This window comes from Pleurodeles waltl, chromosome 3_1 (genome assembly GCF_031143425.1).
Source record: "Pleurodeles waltl isolate 20211129_DDA chromosome 3_1, aPleWal1.hap1.20221129, whole genome shotgun sequence".
NCBI classification, from domain to species: Eukaryota; Metazoa; Chordata; class Amphibia; order Caudata; family Salamandridae; genus Pleurodeles; species Pleurodeles waltl.
Window position 1 is genome coordinate 733,097,181 of NC_090440.1, and position 14,469 is coordinate 733,111,649.

At 40.2% G+C, this 14,469-nt stretch overlaps 1 protein-coding gene across 1 annotated transcript in view; it reads left to right on the plus strand.

Moving 5' to 3' along the window:
- Positions 1 to 12,424, plus strand: part of DNAJC24 (DnaJ heat shock protein family (Hsp40) member C24) — a 168,135-nt gene extending 155,711 nt beyond the window's left edge. Inside the window, exon 5 of the mRNA XM_069223478.1 lies at positions 5,943 to 12,424. Coding sequence (XP_069079579.1) covers positions 5,943 to 6,073 — 131 coding nt within the window. The 3' untranslated portion in view covers positions 6,074 to 12,424. The remainder of the gene's footprint in view (positions 1 to 5,942) is intronic.
- Positions 12,425 to 14,469: the final 2,045 nt, after the last annotated feature.

Here is a 14,469-nt window from a genome sequence, read left to right on the forward strand (position 1 = left end):
AGGTATTAATCAGCTCCAATTTAAACTTCAAATACTAATACGCTCCATAAAAAGGTAGCCTGAAGTGCACTGAGAAACTATTGATTTTAAACCATAACAGCAATGGAAATATTGTTCATACCCTGCTACAAATGCTGTCCAGTACAGTTGTTTTCAAATAAACTTTGGTCAACTGTGTAATGATCAGCATACAGTTCTCCACTTGTTAGTGTGGAATGCTGTCCTACCACACGCATAATCAAAAACGTGTTTACAAATTCAAGGGGAGCACCTTTCTATCAATATGTATCAGGTGGTTCTACATTTGAAAAGATCAGCCTATTGCAGTTTGATAATCGAAATTTCATTTATTAATTCAATTAGAATATGTTTCCAATTTTATTTTGTGTATTGTTAATGTTTACTGAATTTGAAATCACTTCACCAGGACAAGCAAAGACTTCAAAATGAAAATACTAATAAAATCATCCTATACAAATGGAATTATTGCTATGCAAATTATATCTTGTATGGGGTGTGTAATTATGGTTCATTAATTATGATTGAACCATAATTATGTAACCACGTCATGACTCATATTAATAGATAGGAATAACCCTAGGGTGCCAACATATTATTTCAACGAAGAATAATACTTAATAATTATTAGTTATTATTACTAATGTTAATGATTCCTTACAAATAATACTGGTTATTAGAACACAAAGCAGCGTTGACAGAAATAAATCATGAGAAACAATATTGAACTTTCTTCAACTGTGCATGAAGTGATATTGGGCAAGGCAATGTATACTTGCACGAAATGCATGATGTTCCTACAGCTTCTTGGCCAATATCCCTTCATGACTTGAAAAATAAATTTCAGTAATGTGTCTCACGTTTTATTTCTGTCAACTCTGCTTTGAATGGCCAGTAGTTTCATTCCAGTATGTGAGACGTCACTGAGATTCGTATACACAGATGTCAAGAACACCGTCATAAATCTTGCAACAGCATCAGTAAACTCAGAGATGATGGGAGAGGATGTGGTGTAACTGCCAGAGCTGTTGACTATGGAACGGAGGAACCCAGTTCAAGACTCCGCATCAGCTCGAGTCTGTGATTCTGGGCACATCACTTGATCTCCCCATAACATAAAATGAATGTGTTCTTGTATAATGTGCTCATGCAAAGTAGCATTTTACATTACACAGCATGTCCAGTTTGCGCTATGTAAACTTCAAAAATACAAAATAAAACCTAAAGAAATACAAACAACATAAAGAAACAGTAATAACTGAAAGAAACCCGAATAACAGGAGGGTGATGGAGAAAGACGAATAAACAGTATTTGAATCAGAGCCAGTTTTTTTGTCTCCCAAGAAATGCTTCACCAGCCCAAATCCATTTGGAATTTGGTTTAAATTACCAGGCAAGTGCAAGCTTAGGGACTTTTATAAAAACATGTTAGAAGTTAAAGGCAGCTAAGCCTCATACCCTTGGGTATGTGACCTGGATGGTTTCCAGAAGTCTTGGAAATCTTGGTAGAGGATCAATTGTTGATTTTATGTTTCCCTTGATTGTTAACCAATGCGATGGGAGAGTTTCACAAGTTAGTGTTGGCCTGTCAACTACATTTGATGGTGTGGATGATTTCAGGCAAGATTGGCAGATGTTTGCTTTATTAGCAGAGGCTTCAGAGCTCATTTGGGAATCTTGTGCCCCTGGGACAACAAAGGCATGTATGTTGGCATGGAGAAGACAGGTTTGTTGGTGTAATGAAAGGAATCTGGATCCCATTTCATCACCTATTGCGAATTTGTATATTTTTAAAAATAATTATCCATGTGAGTGTGTCCTGTAGTACAATTAACATTTATAAATTAGCAATTTCGGCAGGTCCCCTTTTGGAAGATGGTTTACCTTTTGGTCGAAATGTTCTGCTGAGGAGTGTACAATTTAAAGCTTCTCCATTGCCAAACTTTGGGCCGTGAATATAGTTATGAGAGAACTGCAAAGTTGGGAGCCTAACAGGATGTTAAGTTTGAGGCGTTTCTTCTCTATTCTATTGGGTTTGATTTCCTTTTAAGACTGTTTCCGATATTTGGGCATTAAAAGTTACTATAAGGTGTTTTCAGATTGCCGGCATATGTTTCCATATTAGAAGGAGAACTAAGACTATGTCAAGAACTATTTTTTATCCAAGTCTGAGAGCCCATGATAAGTTATGTGTGGTTGACCGTTTGAAAGAGTATGAGTCAATAACTATGAATCCGATAGAACAGGGAGTATCACAATTGTTGATTTCTTTAAAGTTTTCACATTGTGCCCTTTCCTTTCCTAACTTTAGCATGCTGGATTAAAGAGGTAATGAAGACAAATGGTGTAGATAGTCAAATATTTAAGGCACATTCTTCATCAAGGCTATGATGGTTGATGGAAGTTTATCAGCTGATTGGGCAAGAGATTCAGCTTTTAGGAAATGTTATTTCAAACCAGTTGAGTGTGCTCTGGAATATGTTCTTCCTAAGCTTTGAACACGCATAGTATTGGCCTCCGTGTCTTGCTACAAAATGCAGATTTGCCACAAGCCAGGTGGTAAGAAAATCATGGTTTTAGTAAAAACACAGAGGATAATATTATTCCACTCTATGACTATTTGTTTTTCCCGTAGGTAAGATTTTAAAAACAAAATTGGATTACTAATAGGTCAATTAGAAAATAAAGAGTAGTTATGAAGATAACTTTGAGGGCTACATTTGCAGCAATAAAAGAAAGAAGATAACTGCAGGTTCTCAGTATTTATGCATCATGTTCCAGAATGTTTAAACAGTTCTAGGATTTGTTGTACTATCTTTGTTGCTGTTGAGTATGAGGGTGCTAAAGGACGAATGCATAATATTGGCCTAAGTGTCTTCCCGTGCAGACTTCTGTGTCGATTTTTCATGAAATTTACTGCTACTGTCACTTGTACTTGTTAATTGTACATTGCATATTTGTGAATGTCGCTTTTATACTGTCATTTCTACAATTTTGCACAAAACACCTACATATTTTACACTTCATGTTTCTCACCTGGTTGGTAAATGTAGTGAATCTGTCTCAGCGAATTTAAAATGGTATCCATATTTAAAGATGCTATGTTTAAAGTGTCTGTGTGCACACACTAATGGCAACTCAGTTGGATGGGTTAATTGTACAAAGATTTAAATCCAAAAAAATTTATTTCACGTCACTGAATGTGAAGGGGAATTTGCATACTGGCGAAATAATACTCATAATATAAGAGATGTACTTGAACAACTATTTGCAACATATTTATTTTGATGACTCTGGGCTAGCCCTAATAGGCTACAAATCGACCTTGCTAGCGCGCCTGATCCTTAGTAAGTAAACTTACAAGGGGATGCGTAAAGGCTGATTAACCTTTTGGATCGCATGGAGTATCCTAGCCATGTAGTGGCCAATGTTATCAATATTCAATTTAACCAATCAGTAACCAATAAGCAAAGACATTAATCATTAGTGAATAACGTCAACATTTCATGAATAACCACAACTCAGTTATACGTTTTATCAATTTTATTTCCCTATTTATTACATACTAAGTCATAAGGTTAATTCAAACTTTATTCAATTCACTCAAGATTAATTAATTAGTGACCACCAATAACATAACCTACTCAGTATTTGAGAAAACATGCGTTTTATGCCTCAACATAAGCCAATAAAGAAGAATGCGTTCACATGAATAGCAGAGTTCAGCAAATCAGTCCAGCAATCATTTGTCACCGTATATGTCAACGTCTCAGAATAGGAACCCTACCTAACCCAGATTAGCATTGGGATGTGGGACTTCATGCAAAAACAATTTGGAACATGAATTTAGAAAAACATCTAGCTAGTAGAAAAACTATAAACACAGCGCAGTTGGTACCTAGAAAGAAAAGGCACAAAAGTCAATCGGTCACATTGTCATAGCTACCTATCCACGGTATGGATCAGCAACAAAGTCAGTCTTCGTCTTCAGGTCATCAATCAATCGGCAACGCATCAGGCTCCCAAGAACATGAGCCCAATGACAGAATCTTCAATCTCTTCGAACATCCACGCATAACCTCGAACATCTGTTCTCGCCAACGGTTCTCCCTCTAGATCTGAAGTTTTCCCCCTGTGTCACGACATTATATTAAAGTTACTCAGTCCATCCCCTAATTCCTAATTGGTAAATTAAGCACCCTATGTGACGCTAGCCAATGACTTTTATTTTACATATCTGTGAATTCTAATATTTAGCCGTTCTCGGGGTGTCGATGGGTTCACTGTACGATGTCCTCATCATCCGGCTCATCAGGTATCAAAAATGTTGCACCTTCTTCTCCAATCAGTGTCTCCATTGTTTGAATCTTGGGAAGGTACATCTTGTCTGCTTTACACCGGATTTGATACAAATTTGATTGCCTCATCTCCTGTCTGTCGGTTCATTGCAGAATATTCTAGCCAAGCAGATTTTATTAACACAAGTGGTTCAAGGTCAGTTCAACACAACAGCTTCTCTATATTGCATGATTATTCAGCTTCGGCATGAGGCCTGGCAAAACTAGACCACAACTTTGGCTAAGTTAACTCTACAATATAATGCAAAACATACGTTGTATAACTCAATATGACATATTATTACATTTTTATTACACATTTCCAACATTTCACATATTTTTAAATCATTTTTAGTATAACTTGTGCATTCTGGTGGCCAATCTCCGTGGGCAAATTTTCAGACGTGCACATTCATTTTTCTATGGTTAATCGTTTCTCTCATTTTCTAGTTAATCAAAACGCATAACACTCATTAATATTTCTAATTAACATATCTGCTTCAACAACCTCATTTTCAGGCAACCAAAATAGTACACAAACCATGCACATCTATGTTCTAGTAGAAAAACAGGCTTGTATACATTTGTTTGATATGCTGGAGCACCACCACATGAACAGCCCCAGACTGCGTGGCCTGGCGCAAAACATTTAAGCAATGCCCAGACTTGCACCAACTAGTGGGTTGTGGAAAGAAGCCAGTCTGCTCTGTAGGTGCTCACTGCAACTGCATGTCCGAGCACAGTTCTCACCCTCACGGAATGTTTGTGTTACATGCTTCTTTTTTAAGGTGCTTTGCAAGCAACCCTATCTTTCCCGTGAAGGTTTGAGGGTTCTCAAAATTGTGACTGCTGACCCTGATTGCCCCTCACCCTCCTGAGATCTGCAGTACCTGCTCTGAGTCAGTTTGCAGATCTGTGAAATCAAACTGGGTGGACATTGTCCCCCAAGCTCTCCTCCCCAATAGTGGGAGAGGGCCAGGACCCCACCTCAGACAAAGGTGGGTTGTGATTTTACCACAGCTCTCCTCCCTAGCTGTCCTTTGGAAAGAGGTACAAAATTTCCCTCATCAGCCTGTTTCTAGTCCATGTTCCATAATGACAATGAGGATTCCATCTTGCATCAGTTAGTCTCACTTCAGGATTCTTGGTTGCCTGCCATTTCTCTAATGCCAAGTGCTGTCTTAAATGGCAAACTTCGCATGTTCACATTTGCACTAATGTATCTCTTGCATTTACATAACCTAAAATGAAAGAATTATACGCCATGTCTAGATCTAGCTGCTTTAGTCCACCATAACTGTTTCCTAACTGGAAAAAAATGTTAAAAGCAATAATTAAAACACTTTCTCTGTGGCTGGAATGCCTCCTAATGCAGGACCTTTATATATGTTTGCACATCAGGCTTTAAGATGAAGTGACTCCCTAAATGGAAATTCTTCCTGCTTTGCCCCACAGCTTTAGAGAGGTGTATTGTGAATGACAACTTAAATTTCTCTATTTCATTACCACTGAATTAATTCTTAGTGTTTTTCTGTCTATATGTGTACTACACGTTTGAAAACTGAATTACTTTCTTCTGTTTTACAGATGAAGATTGTTATTCGTTTCTTTGTCGCTGTGGTGGAAAATACACTCTTTTCGAGAATGAAGCTGATGCGGTTTCCCTGGTTGGCTGTGATACTTGTTCATTAATTGTAGAGATAATCAAGAACAGCTAGATAAACATAGCTGTTGTATTGTGGACACAGCAACATAGGCTGGACATTCACACAAAAGGGATCTGAAAGAGTATGTTCTTATGAATATCACATTGAGGCATATTTCTCCTTACGAGTATCCATGTGGGAGTGTTGCATCCTGGTATGGTCTGAGCTGTCTAAAATACTAGAACATCATCTTGCAAAGAATGGACAGGGGAGGTTTTTGTTTTTGATGTCCTGGAAAACATGTCAAGGTGCAATTGGGGTCTACAAAGGAGCCTGGTTACAAAAAACAAGTGTTGGAATTTGCAATGAAAATATCAGGGAAAAACAGGTACCGGTCAACTTAATATCCTTTCTGTTAGAGATTCACAAAACTGGCTTTATTCCACGATTTGTCCAGCTGGCCAACGATTTTTAACATATCCTAGATTTGTTTTGCTCATGTTTGGACCGAGGAGTGTAAAGACAACCGTTTTCAAATGGGAGGAGACAAAAATGTTTCTAGTATGGAAATCGGAAAAAAAATAGTCCTTAACAAACGACGAGCTAAATTGCCAGGTAACGGAATAAAGAATGAAGTCCGGGTAAGCATGAAATGTCACCAAGCATAAAACAAGCATGTGCAATGTAATGGGTCTCACATATTTCAAACAAGTTAATTGTCACATTTTGACAACAGCGCCGACAAACAAAAACTTTAAAAAAAACATGAGTGGAAACTGAAAAAACAGTCTTAACAAAATAAAGTTAGCTTTAAGAAATAAAACAGTGCAATATGTTTTTGCCAGTCACAAGCCTTCTGTTTGTGGGGCACTGGAAGTTAGAACAAAATAGTACCTTGATCACGTCTGGAGCAGCAGACGGGCACTAATCAAGTTGAAATCAATTAGTGATTGATCCCTGCTCCACACAGAGAAACGGCGATGATGCCAGGTGTGCCATTCCGAGGCTGTAAAGAGGAGTGCCACGCAAGGCAAAAAATGGTGAGCGACAAGCGGGCTCCAAGCCCTGTACTGAACACAACAATGTCTTGCATGCGCTAGTACATGCACTTGCAGGCTCGACCCTAAAAAATGGATCCTGGAAGTAAGATAGGGGGAGCCAGTCTATTGCCACGGAATTCTTGTACCACCTCAGCTAGCTTATGAATGACACTTACCATGGCTTGAAGGGATCAAAGCAGATTTGGATGTACATGGTGGTGTAGTGATGGTGGGGGGTTGGTGGGGGTTGCAGAGGATGAGTGAAGGTGGTTTTAGCACCTGACCACACTTCCCCCAAAGATACTCAAACCAAAATTAATCATCTTGTTATTTGTAGTGAGTGGATGTGTAAAGCAGTTTTGTTTGCAGGTGGAGTATGTCTTTTGGGTGATTGAATGGGAAAGATGCGTTCTTAGCTGGCTGACGTATGGCAGAGTAGTGGGCTATAGTGTTCCTGCTTTTATACTATATGTATCAAACAAAAAGGTAATGGATGGAATGCGTAATTGATCCCAGCCACTGCCGATCATGAAGGCTGCATTCCCCTTCCACCTACAAATACACACTCGAGAGAGGCTCACCTTATGCAAATCAGTACTGACCCAGCTCCTCATGGGAACTGTCCTTCCTGATTAGCCAGGTGAGGGCCCCCTTGAGAAGGGAGCACAAGCAAGACCAGACTAGTTTTGGCCTAGTTAGACAAAATCTGTAGAGTGCTAGAGTCCTATAGCGCACTGCACAAGGGACCCTACATCTGAGTTTAGCCGTCGGGCATAGGGCGCCAGCTGCAACAAACAACAAGGCGATGGATGGAATTTAAAAACTAATCTGAACTACTGGTGATAGTTCTGGATTGCATTCTGGTCTTTCATTTAACTCTCACAATGACATTGAAGGCAGAGGCTCACCGTATGCAAAACAGTACCAGCCTTGCTTCTCATGGTAATAGTCCATCCCAGACTGCCAGGTGAGGAGCAAGACTGGTTTTGGCCTATCTGGGCTTTGTCAGAAGGGTGAAGCTTTGAGTTCTATGACAAAATAAGCAGAGGACCCACTTCTCGGTACACCTGTCACACTTAAGACATAAACTGCAACAAACAAGATGAAGATGCATGGAATGCTGGAATTAATCTTGGCAACTGACAATTGCTTAGAGAAACACACTGGTCCTACAACCATCCTGGGGCTGGTTATGTCCCCTTTTGAAGGGGGTTTTCCCTAGCACTTAGTAGTTACTGGAAATCGATCTAAGCATTTTCCATAATTGAAAATGCAAGACAATAAATACCAAAACAAACATTCAACAAATATACACATGAATAAATATTTTATTTGGTTCACAAACAAATATTTTAAAAAAATCTACACTTAAGTTTCAATGGGAAGGTTGAAGCTTTTCTAAATTCAATTGACGCCACCTATCATTCATACTGTATTCTGTTTGAAGCACTTGTACTGCTGCCATGAATTAATCTGAGAATACTAACTTAATTTTTAGCCTCCAATTTCAAACTCCTTCACATTTTCTTTTTTTTAATTTATATACAGTTTCTTAATTTGTTAATATTATTTAATTTTCTAGGCTCCCTATCAGAACATCAAAATAATATCTCAAATGGTCTGAGTCCTCTTTGGAGGAGGGGAAAGTGTATGAAGATGTTGTGTCCAGTACTGTAGCAATGAATACAATACTGGAAACAAAAGCCTCAATTCGAGCAGCAGTGATGATGTTGCCTGCAGGTGATTTGACAACATCTGCAGCAAGCCATCTTTAGAGCAGCTAGTCATCCACGTACTGAAATAAGAAAATCCCTTATCTACCAAGATGAGCTGCAAGCACCTTAATTAAAACCCGGGGTGCCAATGTCAGTCTAAATGGGAGGGCTACAAACTGGTAGTGAGTGGACCCTACCACAAAGCCCAAAGGCCAATATTTATACTTTTTTAGCACCGCATTTGGTCATTTTTTGACGCAAAAGCGGCGCAAACTTACAAAATACCATTGTATTTTGTAAGTTTGCGCCGCTTTTGCGTCCAAAATCGGCGCAAATGCGGCACTAAAAAAGTATAAATATGGTCCAAAGTGTGCACTGCAGTATCAATATGATGTAATACACTCCATGCAAGTCAAGGGACACCATCCAATCTTCTGCTTTAAGCACTATTAGGACCTGAGCGAGGAGCCACATCTTCAACATTTTCATGCACAAGAACAAGATCAAACTTCTGATGTCTAAGATCGGGCAAAGATCACCATCTTTGAGACCCAGAAGGTACCAAGAGTAGCACCAGTGCCCAATTTCCTGCACTCAAACCAACTGCAGAGCTCCTTTTTACATCAGGGCTGCCACCATGTGTTGTTGCTGGACCCGAAGATGGTCTTCTAAATGAAAGGACTGCGGAGAAGAGATGTGATGAGGGGGATGTGCAGGAAGAGTAGAGCATACCCCCTTTCTACAACCCTTCGGCCCACTTGCCTGATGTTATGGCCTTCCAGACCTGTAGAAAGGAGGACACCCTTCCTCCTTCAAGGGGAAGCTAAAGCAGCCCTTCAGGTGGTGTTGGGAAAGAGAATTGCTAACTTTGACACCCCACTCCTGCCGCTACCTCTCAACTGCTGGAACAGTAGATTTTGCTGCCTAGGAGGGCTGAGAGGGTTGGCATTGCTGAAAATGAAATCCCTTTGAGAAGCTTTGAAATTTGCAAAACTCCCACTCCCTGTAGTCATTTGTGGGTGAGTGAAGGCCTGGAGATTAGACTATTGCCTTTCCCACTTAAGGCCTTTCCATGGAAACATAAGCTTTGTCCCTGAAAATACAGGCTCCATCAAAGGGCATATCCATCAGTTCCCCCAGGTCATCTCCTGAAAAGTCCCTTGAACTAAACCAGGCATGTCTGCTTAAAGCTACAGAGGAGCACATGACCCTAGCCACAGAGATTTGGTTTCCAGTCATGTCCTAGCGACACGTCTGGATGTGTCTTGTCCGTTGTGGACCACACCTATGAAGTGTTCCGGCAAATGTGGGACAACCTTTGCTACTGTGTCCCATAGAACATGGGTATACATATCCAGGAAACAGGCTGCATTACAAGACTGAATGCCATGGCACCTGCAAAGAAAGTACATTTTCCCATAGCCGCTAGCTTTTTTGACTAACTAATAGGATGGTAGGCTGGGAAAGCCTCTGGGTCCTGCTCAGTGCAAGAGGATGCCTGCACCACCACTTTCCAGGGAAGGGTGCACTGTCAAGAACACCAGATCCCCTGGAGCCAGTTTATATCTCCTGGCCACCAAGCAGTCTACTCCTCTGACGAAAGTGGGCTCTCCCCCACATATCTCTTACTGGTTCCATCTAAGGGCAATAACAGCTCGGCCAAAAAGTTAGCAGAACTCTTGTGAGGATGTTAGACCTTGAATCTACAGAAAGAAGAGTCAAATCAAGTCAGCCGCCTTCCTCAGAGTGACATGAAAGAAAGCCACTTCCACGGAGGCTGGCCCTGCAGGACAGTCCATGTCAGTATCAGTTGACGTTTCTAGTCCACTTGTGTTTAGTAATACTTGGTTATCTGCAGTATTAAATTTATGGCGTGGCTGCAAATTGGCTGCCTTGTTGCCTTCACTGGTATTATAGTGTACCTTTTCTGGCATTTGCAAAGGATCTGAGTGAGAGACAGACAGATCAAGAATGGTTGCCTATAGCAACTAGCATGAGTAGTTCCTGTGTGCCTCTTTGTTCCTTTCCTTCTCTATAATCCTCTGGACCTCAAAATGATCTTTCCTTGGCCATGCCAGTGTCTGGCCCACAGACGAGTGCCTCAGTGCGGGGCTGGCTCCAGCCGCACTGGAGGTGCCCCTTGTGGAACAAAGGGAATGCTCAGCGGCAAGAAGGAAAATGGGCAGATGTGTGTTCTGCATGGCAGATTATGGGTGTTACATAGCCATAATGATTTCTACATGGGTGTTAAATGGTTGTTACACCTGCCAGTTGTAACCTGTGTTGAGGAAATGGGCATAAATATTTTTTAAATGGGGTTGATGAGGGTTAAATGTCGGGGATATATACCCAGTACTGTTATTTAGTAAATGTTGAAGGTAAACGGTCATATCTGTGTTCTCCATGGGGTTTATGGTTGTTACATGGCCTTTGATTATATTTCAAAATGCATTAGTATTGTTAAAGGTAGGAAATGGGAATGGGGATTTTCTTTGTCTGGGATGATGAATGTTAAACGGATTTTACGTATAATTTCCACTGTATGTTGATGATTACTGTAAGGAAATGGTAATAGCTACTTTACTCACAGGGGATAATTGTCGTTAAACAGGTGTTGAACACATGTTCCCCTATATTATAAAGGTCCTGCTGGAAAATGGAAATAGATAATGTTTTAATTGGGGCACTGGGGAAGGGGGAGAGGTAAATGGTGGCTACATATCCTGGGCGGTGTTGTACGTAGTCCTCTTGGGATAATGGGCATGGGAGATGATGGGTGTTAACGGCTGTTACATACACCTGCCACCGTAGTTTAGTAATATGTTGAGGAAATTAACATAAATATTTTTTACATGGGAATGATGGGGGTTGAATGGCTGGTACATATACCTGGTAGTTTTACTTAGTAAATATTGACGGTAAATGGACATAGCTGTGTTCTACGTGGGGTAGTATGGGCGTTACATGGCTATTAAATATATTTGGGATTGCATTAGGGTTAATCCAGGTAGGGAGAAGAGCTAGTTTTTTTGTTGTTGTTTTTTTTTTTACATCCGGGTTGATGGGAGATGGGAGTTAAATGGCTTTTACATATACTGTAAGGAAATGGTAATAGCTATTTTACTCACCAGGGATTATGGGCTTTAAACAGCTCTTGAATATATTTTCCCCTTATATTGTAATGGTCGTGTTAGTAAAATTGAAATGTTTTAGGGGGAGTATGGGAGGTAAAAGGCTGCTACTTATCACAGGCACGGAATAAAAGTTATTCCTCCTTTGATAGTGTGCGTAGCGACATTCTACCTGAGAGGTGGTGAGTGTTAAATAGCTGTTACATATACCTGTCACTGTAGTTTGGTGATTCTTGTTTTCTATATGGGGGATGACGGGTGTTAAAAGGGTATTGAATATATTTTCCCCTATATTTTAATGGGCTTCTGTTAGACAGTGGGAATGGATAATGTTACTGGTGGATCCGTATCTCAGGCATGATGTTTTATCCACTTGAAATAATGGGCATAGTGATTTTCTCCATGGGGTTTGGGGCCTTGTTTATTTAATGGCTGTTGCATATTTCTGTCACTGTATTTTAGTGATTTGTGGTGAGAAATGGGCATACCTATTTTTCACATGTGGGATTATGGGCATTAAAGGACCAATGAATATAACTGGAAACGGTTGAATTTGTTCCTGGTAGGAATTGGGGATTGTGTCGATAACATGGGGCATGATGAGTGTTATATGGTTGTTACATATCCCTGCAACATAGTTTTCATGATTTCTGTAAGAAAATTGTAATACATATTTGCTGTGCAGGGATTATGGACTTTAAAATCTGAAGAATGTATTTGTCACTGTATTCTAATGGCTCGTGTTAGGAAAATGGGAACTGCTAATTTTCACATAGGGGATGATGGCCGTTGCGTATCCTGGTCATTGGATTTTACTTATTCCACTTGTGATAATTAGCATAGCCATTTTCTACATGGAGGATGATACATGTTTAATCGCTGTTACGTATACCAAGGACCACTGGAATTATGCAGTACAGCAAAACTACATTAGGCAACAGGCCTGACTAAATTATGCAGCAAGAAAAGGCAAATTATTCTTTGTAATGCACCACCTTTTGTGATATCATTACCTAATTGTTTTATCATTTTTACACATTAACACTATCTGGGCAAAGGGTCACCTCATGATTGCCCGTTTACTGGGATGGTGGGCATTAAAGGGCTGTTTAATACAATGGCCACTGTATTCTAATGTTTCCTATCCGTTAACTAGGAATAGCTATTTTTTCATGGGGAATGGTGGGTGGTAAATGGCTGATACATATACCAGCCGCTGTATTTTACCAAATGGTGAAGGAAAAATGCATACCTGTATATTCTATATGGAGGTTGTGTGTGTAACATGATGGCCACTGAATGTATTTGGGACTGTATTAAACTTGTTCAAGGTAGGAAATGGGGACCTGGCACTGTATTTTAATAATAGCTAAAAGAAAGTGGACATAGCTGTGTTCTACATGTGGGATTATGCTCAATAATTAGCTGTGTAATATATTTGGTACTGCATTTGGCTTGTTCGAGGTAGGAAATAGTGATTTTCTACATTAGGTAGATAGGTGTTAACTGGCTGCCATTTATACCAGCCATTGTATATAAACCCTTCATAAGCTGAATTGTGCCAGTATATACTCTTGTTCTACCTTGACACAGGATGAAGGAACTGCAGTTTTAGATCATGTCTGCTAGAGTTAGCAGAGTGGATGGACCGCAACTGTCTTAAAATGAATGCTGGAAAAAACCCAAGGTCCTGGTTATGGGAAAACAGACTTCGATCTGGTCCACTGCATTGTGGCCAGATACTTTAGGGCCGACCCAACTCCTAAACTGAAAGTTAGGAAACTTGGTATCTGGTTCAGCAATACTCTTTGTTTTGATTGTTAAATACCCAGTCTTGCTCGAGTCTGCTTTAGCATTTTAAACATTTTTCGGAAGATTTTGGGTCTTCTCCCAGATACCGCCAGGAAGATAGTAGTCTAAGCCCTACTGATCTCTAGACTGGACTGTTGTCAGAATGCTGCAGCACGGATGCTGATGAACATTTCTATGCATTCTTCGATGGGCTCAGCCCTCGTCAAACTTCATTGGCTTCCAATCAGGAAAAGAGTATATTTTAAAGCTCTATGCTTCTATTATAAGACCTTGAACCTGAAAGGACCTCGATATCTTCATTCCCTGATCCAGTCTTATCATCCGAGTCGATGTCTCAGATCTGCCGGAGTGGTGCTCACCGTTATTCCAAGGGTAGAAAGAGCAGGAATGGGAGGTCGTTAGTTCAGTTTTCTAACTTAAAAGTGACAATGACCTAAAGTCTTAGGTGGCTTTTATACTAAAACAAAGTGTTCCTGCCTCCCAAGCACACTGTCATAAGACTGCTTTAACCATAACAGATTCTGAAATTCTTCTGTAATAGCAACATTTATAGCTCATCTAGGTCCCTAGTTAAAGCCTGGAGAGGAAGACAGTAGCCTCACTCTAATAATGAACCATCATCTTCCTCCCAGGTGGCAATAACAAGGTTTAGCGAAGGTGGGAATTCTGTTCAGTATATCGTGGTATCCCTGCCTACTGCTCATTAGTTGAGGCAAGGCATTCTCAGCCGGATTTATACATGGACTGACTGAGAGGAAGTAGTATGGAGG